The sequence below is a fragment of the Notechis scutatus genome, chromosome 3 (assembly GCF_049901735.1).
Source record: "Notechis scutatus isolate UNSWTSFEM ecotype Mainland chromosome 3, rNotScu1.2, whole genome shotgun sequence".
Lineage (NCBI taxonomy): Eukaryota > Metazoa > Chordata > Lepidosauria > Squamata > Elapidae > Notechis > Notechis scutatus.
In genome coordinates, this window is record NC_142011.1 from 182183961 (window position 1) to 182208558 (window position 24598).

Here is a 24598-nt window from a genome sequence, read left to right on the forward strand (position 1 = left end):
TCTTAATAGAAATTGTCAAGCCTGGATGTTATGTGGCAGGTGTTTGATTTTTGATTTTTGTTTTTTAATTTTAAAGTCCCAGAACACTTTAGCTACTTTGTTTTTTAATTACTTTGTCTATTCTGTGGTTCCATCAATTCTTGCTTGCGGACTAATGGCATTTCATGTAAATCTTCCAATGAGCCAATGTTGCTACTTTGCCATGTAGTTGTTTATAGTCAGTCTGTGTGATCTTGCAGCAGCTAAACTAGGTAGTCCACTGTTTCTTCGGCTTCTTTGCAGAAGCAACATTTGCTTTCTGTTAGAAATAGAATTCTTCATTGACCAAGTGTGATTGGACACACAAGGAATTTGTCTTGGTGCAAATGCTCTCAGTATACATAAAAGAAAAGATACATTTTTCAAGAGTCAAGAATCATAAGATACAACACTAAATGATAGTCATAGCATACAATAAGCAATTAAATCATACTAGGAAACAGTCAATATAAATTGTAAGGATACAACCAACAAAGTTACAGTCATACAGTCACAAGTGGGAGGGGATGGATGATAAGGATGAGAAGATTAACAGTAATAGTAGTGCAGACTTTGTAAATAGTTGAACAGTGTTGAGGGAATTAGTTGTTTAGCAGCATGATGGCTTTCAGGGAAAAACTGTTCTTGTGTCTAGTTGTTCTGGTGTGCAGTGCTCTATAGCATCGTTTTGGGGGTAGGAGTTGGAACAGTTTATGTCCCAGATGTGAGGGGTCTGTAAATATTTTCACAGCCCTCTTTTTGACTCATGCAGTATACAGGTCCTCAGTTGAAGGCAGATTGGTAGCAATTGTTTTTTCTGCAGTCCTAATTATCCTCTGAAGTCTGTGTCTGTCTTGTTGGGTTGCAGAACCAAACCAGACAGTTATAGAGGTGCAGATGACAGACTCAATAATTCCTCTGCAGAACTGGATCAGCAGCTTCTTGGGCAGTTTGAGCTTTCTGAGTTGGCACAGAAAGAACATTCTTTGTTGTGCTTTTTTGATGACGTTTTTGATGTTAGGTGTCCATTTTAGGTCATGTGATATAGTAGAACCTAGAAATTTGAAGGGCTCTACTGTTGATACTGTGTTGTCTAGAATTGCAAGACTTACGACTGTCATTTGCCCCACATCTCTTTCTACTGATGTGAGTCCATTGTAATTATAAATACATAGGTTGCATAGTTTCACTATTGGTTGTAAAGAAGCCCAGATCCGGTAACTTTAAAAGGGTATATGGCAGTTAGAGCAACAAACCAGTCAGAGTTTGGCCATGTGACCAGTTTGGAAGGAGTGAAAACTTTTGCAGTAGATTTCTGCACAAAAATTTGGACTCCTTAGATACTAGATCAGAGATGAGAAACTTAGTTTCTTTGGCATATGGCTAACTTACAACTGCCCATAATCATCACCATTGGCTATGCTGGATAGATTATCAGCCAGCAAAAAAACACAAGAACAGCCTTTTAAAACCCTCTCATTGAATTGTCTAGTTCTTCAAGTCAGATAGTTTACAAATAGCCCTCAACTTACGACAATTGGGACTGGAATTTTAGTTGCTAAGTGTTGCGGTGGTTAAGCAAGTCATATGACCAGACTAATTGTATGATTATTTTTACTGAAGTGATTGAGCAAATCACTGTGTTTGTTAAGTGAATCACACAGTGAAATGAATCTGGCTTCCCCAATGGACTTTGCAAAGTCACATAAGATGCTGCAAACTTTGTAATTGTGAGCTGGTTGCCAAGTGCCCAAATTGTGATCATGTGGCCACAGGTATAGTGTGAGGGTCATAACTTCAAGGATGGCCTGGGGCATAAGTCACTTTTTCTGAAGTCATTGAACTGCTGTTAAATGAGTGGTTATAATTCGAGGGTTACCTGTATCTTGAAAAATTATTGGACTGTTTTCTTATGCAAAATTTCTTACTGGAGTCCCTGGAACTCTTCAATAGGCAACTGGCCCAAGGCTGTATGGTGGAACTAAAAATGCAAGGGGCAAGATGCAAATGGAATCCTGTCCAGGATGCAAATGGAAAGAGATGGCCTTGAACTACTAAAATGAATGGGACATATACACATATAGAAAAGCAAGGTGAAGGTGAAGTGGAAGAAGAGTTTGTGTGAATAATTCATTTCACTCTAATAGTCTGTGGATGAATAGCCTAGATAACAAAGGAATTGCAAGAAACCTGGGTGGAGAGGCTGTTGAAAAACGTTGCTGACTGCATTTTGCAATTAATGGGTAAGTGACAACCTTACCTTTAGGATAGGGTCAGAATTTATGATGGAAATTCGGGCTCTTTGTGAACAGGCTTAAAATGATTGGCAGACTAATGGTTTATTGTTATCTCTTTTTCTAAGCAAAACCAATAGAAGATGGGAAATGATCAGTAAGCAGAAAGTAGAGAAAGAAACCATGGATGATTCACGATTTCTATACAAGGGCTAAAAAAGAATTGGATCAATCCACTTAAGTGTTGAAAGTTAAAATTGAATGAAAAATGTTACTGATTTGCCTAGCATTTTCATCAGAGCAGTTCAGGGATACATATTTAGCCTAAAACACTAAATTACTATATTAACATAATTTTTGTTCAGATTCTCATGTTGATAGTCTTAATTTCATTCCATCCTGTTTCTGCACCACTGTGCAATTTTATTGTGTGTAGTCTTCAAACAGACACATTTTGTGATTTTTAATATTGCATGGGATAATTATTCTTAAATCTTTCAGAGTTTCAGAGGGTTATCAGAGTTAAATGTAACCTTGTAAACACCTTCTTGTAGAATAATTTTTAAAAAGTAATTTAAAGGGAACGATTCCTTGGATCCACACTGAATGACCATATAGATTCATCCATGAAGTTTTCCTGACAATCATGTAGAAAATGTCCACTTCATTGTCTACTGCTCTCGTATTCCATGGAAGTTTCCCATCTAAGTATTAATCCAGATTGATGCTGTTTAGCTTTGAGGCAAAATTGACTGAGTGCTGCTGGCTATTTAAAACATATGTCAAGTGTAACTCTCAGCATGCAAATACATTAAATGGAATTCTATTTTTATTCTTCTATGGAATTCTATTATATTTTTCTATTTTTAAACAAAATTAAGCAATGTATAGTATCAGTCACTAAGCATCACAGGTAGGTTATTTAGAGGTTTTTGTTTTAATTATGACCCATCAAGTAATATTAAGATGCAAGACTCTGTATTGCTTTCTATTAGACCAATGGACTGGGGACCGGTTCCGTGGAAAGAGGTTTTTCCATGGCCCAGAGGGGGCGGGGTTTTTGCGTGTTGTTTGCATCCAGTGTATGGAGCTTTGCTTATTTGTGCGGCCCAATTTCTGGCATGCTGTGGCCCAGTACCAGTCCACGGAGCAGAGGGTTGGGGACTCCTGCATTAGACCACTAAGGTTAGACCACCATTGGACCAGCTCAGTTTTACTAAGAAATACTGGGCCCTTTAACATATACTGATTTCAAGAGTTTGTAGTTGATATGTTCCAATCAAAGGGAAAAAAATCATTTACCGTACACAGCCACTTATGAGTTTCCTTCCAAGAATGCTTTCTCAGAGTGGTTGAAAAGCCTGAAATTGCTGCTATTAATAGATTACTGGTAATTAGAAACCCCTTATTGATTTGCTGAAGATCATGTAGGTGGGGGTGCTCTACTGGTTGCACCAGCAGGAACAGGTCCAAGGTCCACACAGCCAAGAGAAGCTTCCAAATAAGGTACAATTGGATCAGTGATTCTTAACCTTGACAACTTTAAAATATATGGTTTTCAACTCCCAGGATTCTCCAGGCAGCTTGCTGGCTAAAGGGTTCTGGGAGTTGAAGTATCTGAAAGTTCCTAAGGTTGAGAAATGTTGGATTAGATGTCCAATCCTGCCCCCTCCTGCTTTGTCTCTTCACACCAAACTTCTAGTATTTTTTTTCTTCATTCTCTTAAAATGCAAGGGGGTGGGGAAGAAAAACATCCATTCTTGACCACAGTCTCCCCAATCTTGGCAGTGCCACTGCACCCCAAACCCCATGAAGTCATAACCAGAAGGATAAACCAGAGGTGGTATTCAGCAGGTTCTGACCAGTTCTGGAGAACTGGTAGCAGAACTTTTGAGTAGTTCAGAGAACAGGCAAATACCACCTCTGACTGGAGTTTTTGAAGTATCCTTCCCCTGCCACGCCCACCAAGCCACGCCCACAGAACTGGCAGTAAAAAAAATTGAATCCTACCACTGGGATAAATATTTTGTTTTTAAAACAATAACTTCTATTAATGTAAAAGGAGAACTCTGCCTGATACTAAAAGAACAGAATAAAATTAGATGTTTCAGAACTTCTTATATTTTTGTGAAAATAAATAGACCAAATAGATATTTGACCACAGAAGAAAAGTTGAATATCCATTCTCTCAAAGGGTTACTCATTTCTTGTGTAATATAGGAATGGTCATATCAATGAATGGTATATATTTATGTACGTATATGGGAATGTGTAGATGTGTTATGTATGTGTTTGGGTAGATATAGAGTCTTTCTTGAGAACAGGCAACAGAATCTCATTTTTAATGTGGGCCAGTGTGCTTACAAAAAATGACAATAAAAGATATCTCTTATCTTCCAATTTATCATTGTTTTAACCCAAGTTTGTTAGATTGTCTTTATTTCTGCACTAATATGGATTTTAATGCATCTTTCTCCTAATATGTACAATTCGGTATCTACTCTAATTTTATATTTTTGCAAGCAATTTTACCAATCTAATGCATATCTGTGGCTTATTTTCAGCAATTTACAGTTATATGTATTTCCTCCAATATATTAATTTTGGCCATATTCTATGTTGGTGAAACTGTAGAGCAAAATTGGAATGCATTCAAATTTCAGTGTAATGGTTATTGTGCACATATCAGTTTGAAAGTCCAAAAGTGGTTAATCTTATATTAAAAACAAAGTGTTTTCCCCACCTTTGCAATGCAAGCACAATTATTTTGTTATGACTGGATTGACATATACTAAGCAATGACTTGTAAATTAAACACAATTGGCATGTTCACACAACACAATAAGCCATAGATCATGGTTTCCAACACTATTGCATACCACCATAATGGTTTGTATTATATCGTGCAAAATTAAAAATAGAGAAGTTATAAATTCAACTTGTTTGTTTTGTGCATATATATTCAATGTCCTTTTCACAGCAACATTTTCAAGAATACTTGCTGATAAATTTTAACTGATTTACAGTCTGTTGGCAATCAGATCCCCTACTAGATGTTTCCCTATAATGAACATCTTCAGTTGTGGTTGTGAAAAAATGTACAGCAAATAAATCAGTAAAACCTTCAAAACCTTTATTTATAAAAAGCTTCCTCCAGTAAGCCATGCTGTGCCATCCACAATTAAACCTTGCAGGCTTTTTATTTCATGTACTATCCTGAATGTATGGAAGAAAACAGATAAAGCAATCTTGCAGAATTTTTAAAAAGCACAAAACCTACAAAGAAACAGAAATAGACAGAAATACATGGAGTGCAAAGAAAATAGAATAGAATAGAACAGAATTCTTTATTGGCCAAGTGTGATTGGACACACAAGGAATTTGTCTTGATGCAAATGCTCTCAGTGTACATAAAAGAAAAGATACATTCATCAAGTGTCAAGAATTATAAGGTACAACACTTAATAATAGTCATAGGGTACAATAAGCAATCAAATCATACTAGGAAACAGTCCATATAAATCATAAGGACACAAGCGATAAAGTTACAGTCACACAGTCAACAGTGGGAGGGGATGGGTGATAAGGAGTGATGAGAAGATTAATAGTAATAGTAGTGCAGACTTTGTAAATAGTTGGACAGTGTTGAGGGAATTATTTGTTTAGCAGAGTGATGCGTTCGGGGAAAAACTCTTCTTGTGTCTAGTTGTTCTGGTGTGCAGTCCTCTATACTGTCATTTTGAGCAAAGGAGTTGAAACAGTTAATGAATATAATGAACTGGCAAGTTCTATTGCTTGGAAAGACCCTTATTCTTGTAATTTTTACTCATATGATCAATATTATGTCTGGCACTCCTGATGCAGTATTGCTTTCTGAGTCGCAATCCAACTATCCTAGTTAATTCATATTCTCTTCTTTATTAAATAAATATCTTATGGTATGTACACCCCCAATATGTTTCCCAGTGAACAAATATATTTTTTCCAAAAAGTCAGATCGAAGTTTCACTGTACTAAAGACTTAAATATATTTGTTGTCTCAATCTTCTTCCAAGATACTATACAACATAATGTCAAAAATAGAGAAGTTGGAAGGAACTTGTCACAAGAAAACCCATATCTAGTTAAACTCAAGATTCTGGATAATTAGTCATTTGTAATTGTAATCTTTAGCTGTTTAACACTGTATGTGCATATCAGACTTTACACCCTAACCTTTGTGACAAGCAAAGTCAATGGGGAAGGCCAGGTTCACTTAACAACAGTGTTACTAATCATGGGTTACCACAAAAAAGAGGGAGTCAAACTATTCTCCAAAGCATCTGAGGGCAGGACAAGAAGCAATAGATGGAAACTAATCAAGGAGAAAAGCAACTTAGAACTAAGGAGAAATTTCCTGACAGTTAGAACAATTAACCAGTGGAACAACTTGCCACTAGAAGTTGTGAATTCTCCAACACTGAAAGTTTTTAAGAAGAGATTGGACAACCATTTGTCTGAAATACTATATGGTTTCCTGCTTGAGCAGGGGTTGGACTAGAAGACCTCCAAGTCCCTTCCAACTCTGTTATTCTGTTATTTATTAACTACAGTGCTTTCTTTCCAAGTCCTCAGTGCCCCATATCGGGACTATGTCATAGTATGCTGACAAAGCATAGGATAGCCAGGGTGGTTATGACATGGTCCTGATATAGTTTTGAGTACCATTTTCATTATGTATTCCATATGGCATTTCTGTCATGGCTTTTTAATCCTTCTGCTATTCTTCCTAACTTATTTTTAGATACATGTGAGATCATTCAGTCCTGAGGCTTAAATGTGTTCTCATTGGAAATATGAACTGGATCTAACACTGCAAACAGTTACTATAATCTAACAATATTTCTGGGGCTGCTTCTACATTCTTCCCCTTGAAAGATATCCCTTATGTAAGTCAACCTTATTCACCCAACTCCCCCCCACCTCCATTAAAGCTTGATATATCCACTCTTTATTCTAATGATTTTAATATGTTTCTTGCTATTCATACAATAGAGATGGGTAACTATACAGTTTTTAATTTTTAATACACCTGAAGGGCCATAGGCAAGCAACGTTGTCTTAAATTCTCTTTATAATGTGGATTTGTATTATTGTTATGAATTCTTGCAGTAGTACAAAATTATAGCAAGAATTATATTCCTCTTGAGCTCACTAAGGATTTTCTTAGGAGATCCATCTAGGACTGTAATGCTAATCATTTAAGTCCTAATTATCCTTACAAAAAGGCCCATGTTTTAGTTTTGTTCACCTGCCTCGCCTTCTAGTTTGGTTCGGAGAAGAAGTATTTTTAAACCCAAATTCAGTAAATCTTTGCCACGTTTACATCACCTACCACAAGAGTCTTAATTTGAAGCTAGAGAACAGAAGCTGCGGGAAAAAAAAACCACTTGAAGATGCAATATCTCACATAGCCATACGGTGGCGTGCCGCCTTTAGACCGAGGGCTTTTTTTTCCTAGCCGCATACCCTCTTCCTTTCTTGTCATAAATATAGATATATAAAGATTAGACTTGTGGTGTTTTTTTTTTTTTTTAAAGTTGTCAATTTAAGACGTGTGGACTTTCAACTATCAGCATGCTGGCTGAGGAATTTTATGAAAACATTTTAAGTTGCCAGTTTTGAAAAGCACTGATTTAGACTTTCGAAGGGTAAAAAAAAAAAACCTCTAGTTTTTCACTTCAAGTTAACAACAAAGTTTGAAGGGAGGACACGTGTTCGCCACCATGTCACCATAATTTATTTAGTCATAGTTCCTCAGCAGGGCAACCAGATCAATATTTTACAGAAAAACACGCCACCTTCAAGAGGAAAGCAAGCCTTCGTTGCCCCCTCTCCCACCCGCCATCCCAGTTTTGTGGAATTTTGGATTTCTTTGAAGACAACTTTCTCTGAAAGTTTCCTCCCAAACTTGCGCTGAAGTTTATCCTGGTCCCCAAACTTGGCAACTTTAAGACTTGTGAACTTCAACTCCCAGAATTCCTGAGCTAACATGACTGGAGGAGTTGAAGTCCACAAGTCTTAAAGCTGTGAAGTTTGAAGACCCCTGCTCTTGACTTTATAGCTCTATAAATCCCCAGCCTCGTTCCTCCCATTTTCTTATCTCTTTGCACTGCGGCTGGGCAAGGACGTTGCGTAAGGGGCGTGTCTTCGGCCGGCCCCGCCCCCTCTACCCGCACGTGGATAGCACAGCCAGCTGGGCGGTGGTGCTGAATCCGCCATGGACGGGCGCGGGCGAGGCGGCTCAGCCGCGGTGGCGGAGGAGGCGGAGGGAGAAGAAGAGGAGGAGGAGGGCGGCGCGCTGGAGGTGCTGGCCAGGCGGCAGCGGAAGGAGAAGCGGGAGCTGCAGGGTGAGAGCGGCGGCGGCGGCGGCACAAATCCGGGCAGCGGGAGGAGGATTGCAGAAATAGCCTTTAAAGCTTGCAGGGTAAACCTGTATCCCGAAACCAGCTACTGCGCTATGTTGGCAAGACACGCTGACCCAGGATTTGATCCACCCAGTTTTATCAGCCTGCTTTTTTTCCAGGGCAGGGCAGGGTGGCAACTTCTAGATGACCGTGGCTGGTTCCCCCCCCGCCCCCAAAAAAACTGAATAGGTTGAATCAGGTTAGTATTTGGGATGAAAAACCATAAGGAAACATCGGGGTTAGATGGAAACGCGTCCAGGAAGAAGGCAGGGACCCAAACCATGTAATGTTGTCAAGACGATGACGTGGGCATATCAAACCTGGGATCATCTTGAAGGAGATCTTATCTTGTTTCGTCCAGGAGCTCAAGATTGGTACATATAGCATTCCCTCTTCAGAGTAGGAACAGAGTAGGTCAGTCGATCAGGGAGAACAAACAGCCCTGGCATCGTGTGGGCTTCCAAGGTTTAGGGGGCATGTGGTTTGAAATCATTCCAGATCTGTTTATCCATTATGACTTGACTAATCATAGTATCACTCTGGCTAAAATCATAATGTGACACGCTAAACTATAAACTAACTATTGGTTGGATGCATAGTATGGAAAGCTTAGTTGTAATTGGCTTATTTGTGGCATGTCTGTCATGTAAGCAGAGGCACAGAGTTCTGTGTACCAAAGCTAATGAGCTTTTGTGGGTTTCAGCCTCTTCATGAGATGCCTGGAGTGTTGTTACGAGTGAGAATGTGCAGGTATATATTGTATATGGAGTCTCTGCACTGGGATTCGACATGCTTCAAGTGAGGCGCTTTACATCATCTCACAGCTTTTGACATAGTTTGATAGAGCACTTGCAAAATCTGGAAGAAACTTCTGGATGCTTTGGCATGTAGACATCTCGTACGGCACATCTGCAGCCTCAGCAGCAGCTTCCAATCATTGCAAGTGTGAATTGAACCAACAAGTGACATGGCTGCTTCATTTTTATAAGCAAAAAGTGTGTTGCTTTGTAAAAAAGGTTCTTGGGAGAGGGTTTCACCAGAGCATTTGTGAACGTACGATGAGTGTACAACGTATGTGTTGTACATGTATAAACAGATTTCCACACAAAGTCCAGGCTCAAAAGGAAATGGTGTAGAACAGTGGTCCCCAACCTTTTTGTGCCAGGGACCAGTTTCACGCAGAAACACTTTTTCAAGGGGGGAGAGGGAAGGGAAGAGTCTGAGTTTGGTGGTTTGCTTGCAGACGTTTCATTATCTGACTAGGTAACATCTGATGTTGTTACCTAGTCGGGTAATAAAACGTCTGCCAGCAAACCACCAAGTTCAGGGAACGCCAATGCCTCCTCATTGCAACCCTGAGCGACAGATAGTCCCTGCAGGACGGCTGAGAAGCCTCGCCTCTCGGCCCTGCCTTCATCAGCCCCATCCCTCAGGTGTCTCCCTCCCTCCCTCAGCCTCATCCCTCAGGTGTCTGCCTCGTTCCTCTCTCAGTCGCTCTCTCGCTCCTCCACCAGCCCAGGAAGAAACTGCTTCAAAGAAGCCTGCAGGGTGGCTTTTCCTGTCGGCGCAGCTCTTCTGAAGCGCCCGTTCACCCCGACCCCGCCGCCCACGGTTCAATCCAGTGCTCCGTTCTGCCTGCCTGCCTTGGTTTCTGGTAGTTTCGGAGCAGCTTTGGCTGAGTAAAAGAGGCGAATAGTTATTATTCTCAGCCGAAGCTGCTCCGAAACTACCAGAAACTAAGGCAGGCAGGCAGAACGGAGCACTGGATTGAACCTGGATTGATTGGCGGCGGGGTGGGGGTGAACGGGCGCTTCGGGGAAGCTGCGCCGACAGGAAAAGCCACCCTGCTGGCTCCTTTGAAGCAGTTTCTTCCTGGGCTGGTGGAGGAGCGAGAGAGCGACTGAGAGAGGAATGAGGTGGGAGGAAACTGAAGCCGCTGAGCCGGAGAGCAGGACAGGCTTTGGTTGCTTCCTCCCTCCCCTTCTTTCATTTGTGTCCTTGATCCCTGATCCCAGCAGCATTCACCGAAGGCGAAGAAAGCCGCCATTTTTTTTATTTTATTTTCTTTGCGGCCCGGTACAGAGTGATCCACGGACTGGTACCGGTCCGCGGCCCGGTGGTTGGGGACCCCTGGTGTAGAAGGTCTCAAATGAGGCCATACGAAAAACAACAGAAATGCATTGATTATAATACTAGCATCATCCTAATATTTAATACCTATAATGGATAAGTGTAACAGAAACAAATATCTTGATAAAAAACTAACATAAGAAAGGGTGATATTCAAAACCCAGTAGAGCCTTTCAGATTTTCTGGGTACAAATGGAAATAGCCATTTTTGGCCGTAGGACTCCAAATCTAAATTTCAGTGTGAAATAGTTGAACTCTTGTAATGTAGGAAATATTTGAATCATGAAATATTACTAATTGCTTTAAATGTATTTTGAGTGTTTTTTTTTTAAAATAGCATCCTAAATTAACTTGATGCTGTCAGAACTGCAATTATAGCCATTTTCTTGAGCTATTGCACCAACATGACAGGACTGGAATCATAGAAACTCATGTTGTTGCATCGTCAATTATCCTGCGTTGTCCCGTACAGCTTGCTTCCATGCATGGCAGGGGAGAGAATGGTGGCTGTGTTGCTGCTGCATGAGCTTCCCTGATGTCATGAGAACGCGAGGAGCTGTCCTAAGATGCAGGCCTTGCTACATTGCAGTGCTTGGAGCAAAAGTGACACCTTTATTTTAGTTTTGATTAATCAGATCTTCCATATAATATTTTTTAAAATAATCTTTTGAATAGCGTGGCTTTGAAAATGCTTGTGTTTATATGTGTAGCACTTTTTGAAATAATCATGAGACAAGTATTTTGCAATATTCAAAAGTACATACGATAATTTGTATTTTATTCTGTGGATGTATATCACTTAGAATCTGTAGGAATTCTGCAGACCTGCATTACTCAATAAATAAATAACCATTTCTGTATACACATACCTCTCAAACTCAAATTTTAAAATAAGTAGGGGAATTAGAAAAACTAGGAATGATATAAATTGCTGAAAAAATGTAATATCTTATTTAGAACAGGATGTTACTTCTTATAGCAACCTCTTCAATCCTACAATTTTCTTTTGATTATGCACCATTAAGTCATGTTAAGTCTTAGCAACTACATAGATTTCATTCTCAATGAACTGACAGATACCTGCCTGATCCTTCAGGACCTCCAATGTTGCTATAATTGAATCCATCTACCAGGCTACTATCTCTACTCTTTCTGCTTTAGTAGCAAGTTTACTAGCAAAAGCAACTGTTGTAGCCAAAGTTACAGTTTTGTCTTCATAGGACAGGCAGAAAGAATCCAGATCAGGTCTTGCATGACCCACAACTACATGGACTTACAGTATCACATGTGACATATTTATTCACAAAAAAGAAACTTATTTCCCATCAAAACACGCACCTCAAACTAATGAGCTGAATTGTGTTCTGACTACATATGATTCCTGATTACTGCAGTTTTATTTGATTTAATATGCACGTGTAACTCAAATCATGAATAATGACAAGAATAATTTAAGATGCTTTTCATTTATCTCACCTCTTTTTGCTTCTGTAGCCAAAATCCAAGGAATGAAAAATACTGTTCCAAAGAATGATAAAAAGAAAAGAAAACAGCTGCTGGATGATGTTGCCAAGCTGGAATCTGAGTTGGAAGAGAAGCACAAAGAGGAACTAAAGAAGTTAAAAGAAACATTACTTGAACAGAATAAAGTATGCAGCATTTATTTTTGAGATACCATGCATTTGTTGTGTTTCTAGTTACTAAGTTGTATTTTTAAAGTAAATATTTCTAAGGACTTCTTTTTCATTCTGAAAATTGTTGTGTTTTGAACTTATTTGTGGGCAGTACTTTTTCTTATAAGTAAAACAAATAAGCAATTGCTTGGAAATACAGTTGGAGACCTTGCAGTGATTTTATATAAAATGTATATGAGTTTGGGGAAGTGAGATAATTTTTGTAGAAGAGTGGCTGTACAGCTCTAGAACTCCTAGATGGAACCTCAAGGTTAGACGGAAACAACTGTTGTTAGTAAAACATTCTTTGTCTCTAACTGAAAGAGAACAAGAGAGTTGGCCATTGCAAGAAGGCAGAATGAGATTTGGAGAAGGGCGCACACCAAAGATGGCATTCAGTAGGTTCTGACCAGTTCTGTGGAACTGGTAGTAGAAATTATGAGTAGTTCGGAGAACCAGTAGCAGAAATTTTGAGTAGTTCGGAATACCACCTCTGACTGGCCCCGCCCCCATCTATTCTCTGCCTCCCGAGTCCCAGCTGATCGACTGGGTCTTCTTTTGTTGCCCTGCACAGGAGAATGGAACTGGAAAGCAGGTTGTGAGGTAGGGAGAGAATGGGAATTTTACAGTATCCTTCCCCTGGATTGGGGTGGGAATGGAGATTTTACAGTATCCTTCCCCTGCCACGCCCACCACGCCATGTCTGCCAAGCTAAGCCACACTCACAGAACCGGTAGTAAAAAAAAATTCAATCCCACCACTGGCGCACACGGACTCAGGAAGAAGGCCTGGCACTGCAGCCACTACCTCACATTAGGCCAGGCTGGGTGCACTATGTCAGCTTTAGAGGGGAGGAAACTGTGAAGGATAGCTGGGGCAGCAGGGCCTTCTGAGTCCAGAGCAATGGGGCCCTTGTACTGTGGCACTGGGGTGGCTGGCTTTGGCATGGGGTTTGAGGTGGCACTTAACGACAGTGGCAGTACAAGTGGTACTAAGACTGAAGTATGACAGTAGTGGCCGTTGGTTTAGGTCTCTCTAGCACCACCACTGCCTAGAAGTGCCACTGTTCAGGGCAGCTAAAAGGGCATAGATGGGTGGGAGATAAGGAGTTGGGGATTGAAGAAGAGGCAGTCCCTTGTCTTATTGAGTCTCAGAGCTGGTTGGGCTCAAGACTAGAATGATTTGGATCGATGTGGATCCTTTACTAACAACCAGTGGGATTCAGTTAATGACGGCAACAGGGACTGCTGGGATCTCTGTTGCTAAGTGATGCAGTCCGGAAATTGCAATCCCAATTAATGTTGTAACCTGTATTTATTAGCATTGGGACTATTGTTTTTCTTCTGATTTTAGTAGAAACTTGGTGCTACATATTGGGATCGGGTGCATTAGAAATGTAACACTGGTCTATTTCATTCTTAACCCAAATATAATGGGATTTAATAGAATTTCTGATAGATAATGTTCTCTTACCAGAAGAGAAAAAGTCTTTTCAAGCTAACTGGGAACTAGAATTAACACAGAATCATGTAGATGGATGATTGTAGAGAATGATGGCTGCGGTAGAAATGGTGTAAAGTATCAAGAGATAGTGAATGTTGTAAAACTTTAAACATGGTTTCTGTTAAAATTGAAGGGCTATAAGAAATTCTTTGTGAAATATTTCAGGTAATTTTTATTTATTATTTAGGAATATTTGGCAGGTCTAAATATTGCAAAGCTGGAGATTGAGAACAGCAGAGAACAGACCCAGCCTGCTAGAATATCAAAAGCACAGAAGAGGCGGGTAAGATGATTTCAAGGTTAATTCATTAGATGACGACAACGTGCAAGGTGTAATCTTTAATGTGGTATCTGTGGGATGATTCTACAACTTGATTCCAGTCCCAAGTCCCAAGGGTCAATAGAAGTCATAATTGGAATATTTTGGGCAGAGGAGGATTAGACGTGCACCTATGCACACCCATCCATCAGATGTGATATTATGTGAGGCTCTTGATTTTCAAAAATACTTTTTTCAGTTTGGAAGCCAAATTATTTCTCTTTGGGGAATAAGGGTTTCCTCCTTCCATATTATTCCATCCAGATTATTCTATAAGACACTGAATATAGAGACAAAATTTTAATGGTTTCCCCAAATCTGTTTATGTTGTTTCACAATTAAACGGGGAGGAAAGTATGCACAGAAATAATTAGGTGAAATTATGTGTGGTTTTGCCTGTATTTGTCCATCTGAAAATCTTAAAACCATTCATTTAGCAACTGTTCAAAGTTAAAATGGGCTGAAAAAAGTGATGTACAACCAGTCCTCCCACTTAATGACTATTGTGGCATCCCCATAATCACATGAACAAAATCTGAGTGCTTGGCAATTGGCATGCATTTATGACAATTGCAGTGTTCTGGGATCATTTGAATGCCATTTGCAATAGCAATAGCACTTAGACTTATATACCGCTTTATAGTGCTTTATAGCCCTCTCTAAGCAGTTTACAGAGTCAGCATATTGCCCCCAACAATCTGGGTCCCCATTTTACTGACCTCGGAAGGATGGAAGGCTGAGTCAACCTTGAGCTGGGTGAGAATCGAACTTCCAACTGCTGGCACCAGCAGTCAGCAGAAGTAGCCCAGATTGTTGGGGGCAATATGCTGACTCTGTAAAACCACTTAGAGAGGGCTGTAAAGCACTATAAAGCGGTATATAAGTCTAAGTGCTATTGCTGTTACTAACCACTGCGCCACCACAGCTTTGCAACCTTCAAAGCCAAGCAAAGTCAATTCACTTAATAATTTACGGCAAAAACTCATAAAATGAGGTGCAAATCACTTAACAGCCACTTTGTTTAGCAATGGAAATCCTGGTTCCAGTTGTGGTTGAAAGTTGAGGACTACTTGTAAAATAGATACTTTCCAATCTACGACTGCCATATTTGAGGGTTAGAGGTATGTGGGCAAGGATCTACTTTTCCCTTTTCCTTCTTCCCATTATGCTACCCCTCATTTTACTCCAGATGATTTCCCAAGCCTCCAAAGAGTGGTCTAGAGACTGTAGGATGAAGGAGAGATTCCTTCAATTCCAAAGGCATATTTCTGCTAAACGGGATTCTGGATTCTATCAGATGTTTCCGTTTTTTTTCATGAGGTAACAATAAGAGAACTTCTCATAACAAGATTGCCAAAATCTGATAGCTTAATCTCTACAGCACTCTGCTTGTACTTTGCTGGTGACAGACATACTAGTTTGCCAAGGAATTGCCACTGATGAATAACAAAAGAGAACATTGTTATGAAACACATTTAACATAATGTATCATTGAAATCCTTCTGAAAATTGTATTTTAAATGCTGTGCAATATTATTCTGAGATGAAGAATAGCAAAGGACCAAAAATCACACAGGGTAAATCTTCAGGCAAGCTGATTTCGCTCTTCAGATCAGCAAGCTGGGCTTGAAAGCATATGACACTGTCTTTTATTTGACGTTTTCTTTTGAAAAGCAGACTTGGTGCAACTGAAATATCTCGATAAAAGGTCTGTACAGTATTGAACATACAATATTATGATTTAGTATTTTTCTTATGTTATATAACTCTGTTAGTCAAACTGGATCCATATACTACTAAAACTCCTGTTGTCATGACCTTTAACTGGGGCAGAACAGTGCGTCATAGGGCAACACTTTTTGAACCAAGGTACTTTAGATGGACTAACATTCAGAATGTGTCCAAAATCTGGAAACCATGACGCCTGAGGGAATGAAATTTGGAAAAGTTGTGGCTGCTTTAGTGCTGCTGGCTGCTACTGCTGTAGTCATGTAATCTTCATTCTCAACATTCTGTGACAGTTGCCACGCCAGTTTGGCAATCCCTCACTTTCTCCCCACCTAGCAAGAGTCACTTTCCTTCCTTCAAAGGAAGGAAAGGAGGGAAGGAAGGAAGGGAGGGAAGGGAGGGAGAGAGGCAGAGGTGGTATTCAGCAGGTTCTGACCAGTTCTGGAGAACCGGTAGCTGAAATTTTAAGTAATTTGGAGAACCAGCAAATACCACCCCTGACTGGAGATTTTATAGTATCCTTTGCCTGCCATGCCCACTAAGCCACGCCCACAGAACCGGTAGTAAAAAAAATTGTAATCCCACCACTGGAGGGAGGAAGGGAAGGAAGGGAGGAAGGAAGGAAGGTTGGTTGCTTTTCCTTAATCCCTGCCATATCCCACAGGTAACTCAATGGGGAAGCCAGCAGGAAGTCAGAGGTTGCTCTTGCTTTTTCACCTTCCTTAGCTATTCTGTTTCTGTTTAGGTAGGAAATACCTCTGAAATGATGACCCAACAGGGTACAAGTTGTCTAGTATAATATCATAAATACCTGAAAAGATTAAACTCTATAGGCTGAATTAAAATATGACATGGACGAATGTAAAACTGCAGTGTTTTGCTGTGTTTCATCACAGGATAAAAAAGCAGCCCTGGAAAAAGAAAGAGAAGAAAGAATAGCAGAAGCTGAGATAGAAAATTTAACAGGTGCTAGGCACCTTGAAAGCCAGAAACTTGCAAACATTTTAGCCTTAAGGCAGTTGGAAATTAAGCAAATCCCATCTGATGGTCATTGCCTGTATAGAGCTATTGAAGATCAGCTCAAAGAGCAACAAAACTTGTGGACAGTTTCAACACTTAGAAGTCAGACTGCAGAGTATATGAGAAGTCACGTGGATGACTTTCTACCATTTCTGACAAACCCAAATACAGGAGATTTGTACAGCCAAGGTAAGTAAACGTCTCCTGATTAAAAAATAAAAGCTAAAAAATGTCATTACAGATAACATTAGTTTCAGTATGCTTCAGATACTTAGCTATGTTATATAATCTACACAGCAGCGTTTTTCAAACTTGGCAACTTTAAGATGTGTAGACATCAACTTCCAGAATTCCACAGCCAGCATACAACTATTATAAGTATTATAAATATGCAGCCTCTGTCTTAATATATTTATTGATATTCTTCCTCTCTCTCTGTTTTTCTCTTTCACATTCATACGTGTGTGTGTGTGTGTGTGTGTGTGTGTGTGTGTATGTTTTCTGAGGTTCTCGCGGGTATTTGTATGTGGATCTTTGGTTATCGGGTTTCTCCCGCGTAAGATTGGAAGTATCTAGGCAACGTTTGATGAAGTCTCATTCATCATCTTCAGGCTTGTGTCTTCAGCTCTGTGCTTCTCAGAGCACAGAGCCGAAGACACAAGCCTGAAGATGATGAATGAGACTTCATCAAACGTTGCTCAGATACTTCCAATCTTACGAGAAAACCCGAATAACCAAAGATAGATAGATAGATAGATAGATATAGATATAGATATAGATATAGATGATATAGATATAGATATAGATATAGATATAGATAGATATAGATATAGATGATATATATATATATATATATATATATATATATATATATATATATATATATATATATATATATATATATATATATATATATATATAATTCAGCTTTGTTCGGTATTTTCCTACGTCATTGTAGTTGTGCTTTTAAAGTTGTAGCAACATTTCGGCAGAATCTCATCTGCCATCATCAGGCTTCTGTATATAGAAGCCTGATGATGGCAGATGAGATTCTGTCAAACGTGCTACAACTTTAAAAGCACAACTACAATGACATGGGAAAATACCCGAACAAAGCTGAATGCCATACATGTAAGTACTGCGAAAACTTAAGAAAATATATATAGAGAGAGAGAGCATTTTTAGGGTAGAGGTAAATGAATCAATCTGTGTAAAATGTAAAAAAGAAAAACATTATTTACAGTCAAGTTAAAACAAATCTCAGCATGTCTTATCTTTGTTCATAACAAAAAATGATGGTAAAAATTATATATGTAGTACTTTTTCTGAACCATATTTATGAAGTAGGGAAACATTTCAGAATATGAAAACTTATTAATTAGGCACAATAAAAATTTAAATCTATTAAACTTGAATAAATTAAGCCTTTCCTTTTTTTCTGTTTCACACTTTTATCAATGTTATCCATTTTGTCTTTTTGAGAGTGATAGTGTATATAAATCTTTGGTTTTTCTTTTGCTTTGTGTTTTATTTTGCAAGAGTTTATATTCTGCAAGCTTCCTTTTCCCATTCTACTTTTTATTTTTAGATTATCCCCCCCATTTTTATGTTTTTAAATTGTGATGCTTTTTTTTTCTGCAGAGGAATTTGAAAAATACTGTTCTGATATAGCAAACACTGCTTCATGGGGTGGTCAGTTAGAAGTAAGTATGACATGCTGTATTTTCTTATAAAATATTTATTATTTTATAAAAGAGATATGTATTATAAAAAGCACTAGTGAATTGAATTTATATTTCTTCTCCAGGAAACTTGGAGAGAAAGATCTATTAGATAAGTAGGTTGCTCAAATGATACTAGAATTAGAATTTTCCAAGATCTTTAAAAGAAATAGGGAAGATTGTTAGGCAGTGAGGATTGTGGTGAAAATAAAGAGCATTTTTTCATATTGTTTCACAGAGTTGTTAGGAATGTTAGGAAAAATATATAAGTATCATGTTTTGATACTTACTTTTCTCATGTTTGCTGAGACTTTTATTTGGCCTATAGAAATAATACAGGTAGTCTTCAGTTAATTAAATTCAGTAATTTGGATGTTTAAATATCTGGAGCTGGTAGAATTATGCATCATGTATGCTTTTGTAGAAAAATATTTTAGTTTAGTTTACTTTGTCATTGCACCTCGTACAATGAAATTAAATGCCATTTTCAGTGTACATTATAACTATAAAAATAAAACACAAACACACATCCTTCATTCTCTACAATTGAATTGAAAACCCGAATTGCATTAATATTGCACTATATAGTAGAATTCAATATAGTTTCTGACAAACCCAAATAGAAACTGTTTTTCAGCCTATCTGTCCTTGTTCTTATTATCCTGTATTGTCCACCAGATGGTAATAGTTAAAAAAAGGGTGCCCAGGATGAGATGGATCTTTAAGAATATTTTGAACTTTCTCAAGGCAGTAGGACCTATGAAGCTCTTCCAAAGAGAGGAGAGGGAAACCAATGATCCTCTGGGCAATGACAACCCTCTGAAGTGCTGTCCTATTTGCCACTGTTCAATTGGCAAACCATACACAGGTGCAATAAGTTAAAATACTCTCTATGGTGCAACGGTAGAAGGTCACCAGCAGTTTTTCATTCAGTTGTTTCCTGAGAAGGTTTAGGTAGTATAATCTCTGCTGGGCCCTTTTGACCAGTGCTGCAGGTTAGGTCCTCTTTTATGATAACACCCAGAAACTTAAAACTGGCCACTTGCTCCACTTGGTCTCCATTGATAAGCAAGGACTGGATATCTGATCTATTCCTTCTATAGTCCACTATAAGCTCCTTGGTCTTATTGGTGTTAAGGACCAAGTTATTGTCTGCACACCATGAAAGCAACCAGTCTACCTCATATTTTTTGTAGAGATACTGAAGTGATAAAGATTAAAATGTAAATTAAGATGTAATTTTGCTTTACAGCTACGAGCTTTATCACATATCTTGCAAACACCAATTGAAGTAATTCAGATGGATTCCCCTCCTATTATTGTTGGTGAAGAATACAGTAGGAAACCACTAATACTTGTGTGAGTAAATACATTCAACTTCAAAACAATTTTTGTTTGGTTGCTTTTCACTTGAAATTCAATTAAGAAATGAACTGCAAATTATAAAACCACATAGCTCTAATTTGGCACCTTTTTCAGAGTTTAGAAACATTCAGAGATTTAATATTGGCCTTCAAATTTGTAGGTGGCTTGTGATCACTGTGATCACTAACTTCATTGTTTCTGACAATATAAAGTAGCAAAAATCTGTAGGTTGCTACCTGTTTTCTTAAAAAAAAAAACACCCCAAGAATAAAAGTGTCTACTTTTTTATAGAAAATGAACTCAGTTTAAAAAAAGAGAATATTGCTTTAAGCAATGTCTTTCAGTTTCTGTAGAAATAACTTTCAGTGACAAAAACTGAATTTGCTCATTCTATTGATTAACTTACTGTTAAAGTGAACTTTGTTTAATAGCAATAGCACTTAGACTTATGTACCGCTTTATAGTGCTTTATAGCCCTAAGCGGTTTTACAGAGTCCCACAACAATCTGGGTCCTCCTTTAACCCACTTTGGAAGGATGGAAGGCTGAGTCAACCTTGAACTTGGTGGGATTTGAACTACCAAATTGCAGGCAGCCGATAGTCAGCAGAAGTACAACACTCTAACTACGGCGCAGAGGCTCTTTAAGATATCCTTAAGATATTTATATGATCACCCATATCTTAAAACACAACTATGGGCAGCCATAAAATCTTTTAAATAAATAATATGGTAACTTATATCAAGTGTGCCTGTGATGTTTTAATTTGGTGGAAGTCCTTGAATTTTTCACATTTTTTTTTTAGGTACATGAGACATGCGTATGGATTAGGAGAACATTATAATTCTGTAAAAACTCTATTGGAGAACACTGCAGAAAATGAAAGCTAATACACAGTTCATCAGAAGACATGAATGATGGTCACAATTCTACAAAATGTCTCTATATAGGTCTTAAAATACATTCTCAATTCTTTAATAAGGCATACAGGGTTATACAAACACACGTATATGGTATGTGTGTCTGTACATATGACATCTGTTATCAGCACTACTCAGTTTAAATCATGTTTTTTTAAAAAAATTCTGATGTGTTTCTAATGTATCAATAAATTGTGGGTTATATTCCCTTTGTTTGTTTTACTTCTTTATTTTAACAGGACAGCCAGTGTACACAATATGTATACGCACAGACATGCAATATTGCATTGTGGTTCAGTTGTTATGGGCACTAATCATAAAATAATTATAAAAGCCATTGACATACGGATTATCTGAAATTGCTGAGCTGTTATAATAGTTTTCAAGATGATTTGTTCTGAGTATTGAATCCCCTTTAATGAAACACTCATGTTGTTTTTATTTTGGGTTGTGGCAGAAGAGTACCTGATTCTGAAATGCTTCTCTGATCATTAAAGTATAGGAAGCAGTCTTACCATATTGATTCTTGCAGCTCAGTTTACAGTAACATTAATAAGGATAAAGTGATACTTTGCCAACCCACCTTGGAATTGCTAGGAACGCAAAGCATGTGTTTTTCCATTAGAATATCTTTTTCAAAGTAGAACTTTACTTTTCAGGGCTGTTGAACTGATCTTTCTTAGGTAACAGGATAATCCTGTAACATGTAAATAGAATATCTGCAGAAGACTCATTGTGCTAGTATCTATTTTAGATAGGTATTAAAAAGCTCTGGTATATTGAATGTTGTCCAGTTTAAAATGAAATAGTGCCTCTACCTGGGTATTCTACTTATCCCATTATTTTGAAAACAGGAAGAGTGGATTATAATATTGCTATAGGATACATATCTCCACATACATCCCACAATGACTATATTTCAAGAAAGGAAACAATTTCCCTTGTAAAGCATGATTTATGAATATACTATGATCCTATAGGCCATTTCATATTTGAGGTAATAATGACAATATATAAAACTTCAATTATTTTCATCTCTTGCATTGTGGTGTGCTGCTTTATACATCATTTAAAATATTCTTATAATTAAAATTGTTCATAAGTCATCTGACTTTCATAATGAACACCTTTTTGATCACTCATATTGTATCTAGTATGTGCTAATACCCGAGAAATATATAGAATTTTATTTGTAACCTACTCTGAGTTTATCTATATAGGTATATGCTGATTTTTAAAAAACCCTTAATTTTTGAAAGAGGTTTTAGTCTAAATTTCTTGGGAAAAAAGGAAGAATTACTATTACTGTGATATTACTGGCATCTGAAAAGTGAAAAATGGTATTACTGAAAACATAACTATTGTGGTAATTTTACTTTGAACCTTATTTCCATTTCCCTCCATTTGAACTGAATTTGACTAGTGTAAATTCTGCTTTCTGTCATTTTTAATGAAACTTCAAGCGCTTTTCAAAATCGGTCCATATTGAGAAAGGCATTTTTTGCTATGAGTACATACATTATTAGGTATTTCATTTGTTAAATGTTATACACTGCTCAAAAAAATAAAGGGAACACAAAAATAAGACATCCTAGATTTGAATGAATGAAATATTCTTATTAAATACTTTGTTCATTACATAGTTGAATGTGCTGACAACAAAATCACACAAAAATTATCAATGGAAATCAAATTTAGCAACCCATGGAGGTCTGGATTTGGAGTTACACTCAAAATTAAAATGGAAAAAAACACTACAGGCTGATCCAACTTTGATGTAATGTCCTTAAAACAAGTCAAAATGAGGCTCAGTAGTGTGTGTGGCCTCCACGTGCCTGTATGACCTCCCTACAACACCTGGGCATGCTCCTGATGAGGTGGCAGATGGTCTCCTGAGGGATCTCCTCCCACACCTGGACTAAAGCATCCCCCAACTCCTGGACAGTCTGTGGTGCAACATGGCGTTGGTGGATGGAGCAAGACATGATGTCCCAGATGTGCTCAATTGGATTCAGGTCTGGGGAATGGGTGGGCCAGTCCATAGCATCAATGTGCAGCCCCCTAAAGAAATGCCACCTCACACCATTACTGACCCACTGCCAAACCGGTCATGCTGGAGGATGTTGCAGGCAGCAGAATGTTCTCCATGGCATCTCCAGACCCTGTCACTCATGTCACATGTGCTCAGTGTGAACCTACTTTCATCTGTGAAGAGCACAGGGCGCCAGTGGCGAATTTGCCAATCTTGGTATTCTCTGGCAAATGCCAAACGTACTTCACAGTGTTGGGCTGTAAGCACAACCCCCACCTGTGGATGTCAGGCCCTCATACCACCCTCATGGAGTCTGTTTCTGACCGTTTGAGCAGCCACATGCACATTTGTGGCCCGCTGGAGGTCATTTTGCAGGGCTCTGGCAGTGCTCCTCCTGTCCCTCCTTGCACAAAGGTGGAGGTAGCGGTACTGATGCTGGGTTGTTGCCCTCCTACGGCCTCCTCCACGTCTCTTGATGTACTGGCCTCTCTCCTGGTAGCACCTCCATGCTCTGGACACTACGCAAACCTTCTTGCCACAGCTCGCATTGATGTGCCATCCTGGATGAGCTGCACTACCTGAGCCACTTGTGTGGGTTGCAGACTCCATCTCATGCTACCACTAGAGTGAAAGCACCGCCAGCATTCAAAAGTGACCAAACCATCAGCCAGAAAGCATAGGAACTGAGAAGTGGTCTGTGGTCACCACCTGCAGAACCACTCCTTTATTGGGGATGTCTTGCTAACTGCCTATGCTTTCCACCTGTTGTCTATTCCATTTTCACAACAGCATGTGAAATTGATTGTCAATCAGTGTTGCTACCTAAGTGGACAGTTTGATTTCACAGAAGTGTGATTGACTTGGAGTTACAGTGTGTTGTTTAAGTGTTCCCTTTATTTTTTTGAGCAGTGTATATCCTTTCCACTTGACCTCTGTATTGTCCACTTGGGAATGCCCCCCTTCAATCTATTTTCTCAGGTTACACTATGCAGTGCTCAGTTTGTGTGAATGCATTTAATACTGCAGTGAGGTATTTTGTAAAGGCCCAAAGTTCATTAATTAACTTTAGCACTACAAAGTACAAATCACAGAAGGTAAGGGATGGTTAGATTTTTATTCCACCTTATCAAATCAAATCAAATCAAGACGGCAAACATAACCTAATACCTCTGCACTTCCTATTTTCCCACAACAGCCACCTTGTGAGGTGGGCCAGACTGAAGGACCGTGACTGGCCCAAAGTAACCCAGCCAATTTTCATAACTGAGAAGCTTAGAATTAACAGCCTCTTAAACATTTCACCAAATTTGGATGCTGAAATAACCCTGATATTATAAAGCAATGTCTCCTTTAAGAACAGTTCTTCCAAGATCTAACCTTCAAAACTCTACTTGGCTTTCTAAATTAGCCAACATCACTTGAATTTATTTGTACTTGGATGCTAACATTAGTCAACTGTTATTCTCCACAGCTGTGGATTGGAAAATAAT

General features: G+C 38.6%; 1 protein-coding gene across 1 annotated transcript; it reads left to right on the plus strand.

Moving 5' to 3' along the window:
• The first annotated feature begins 8402 nt into the window (after nucleotides 1-8402).
• Nucleotides 8403-21280, plus strand: OTUD6B (OTU deubiquitinase 6B). The gene is made up of 7 exons (XM_026691002.2): nucleotides 8403-8641; nucleotides 12323-12477; nucleotides 14192-14287; nucleotides 16948-17260; nucleotides 18713-18774; nucleotides 20045-20151; nucleotides 20962-21280. Exons 1-7 carry the CDS (start codon nucleotides 8512-8514, stop codon nucleotides 21044-21046), a joined length of 948 nt encoding a protein of 315 aa, XP_026546787.1. The 5' UTR covers nucleotides 8403-8511; the 3' UTR covers nucleotides 21047-21280.
• The last annotated feature ends 3318 nt before the right edge of the window (nucleotides 21281-24598 follow it).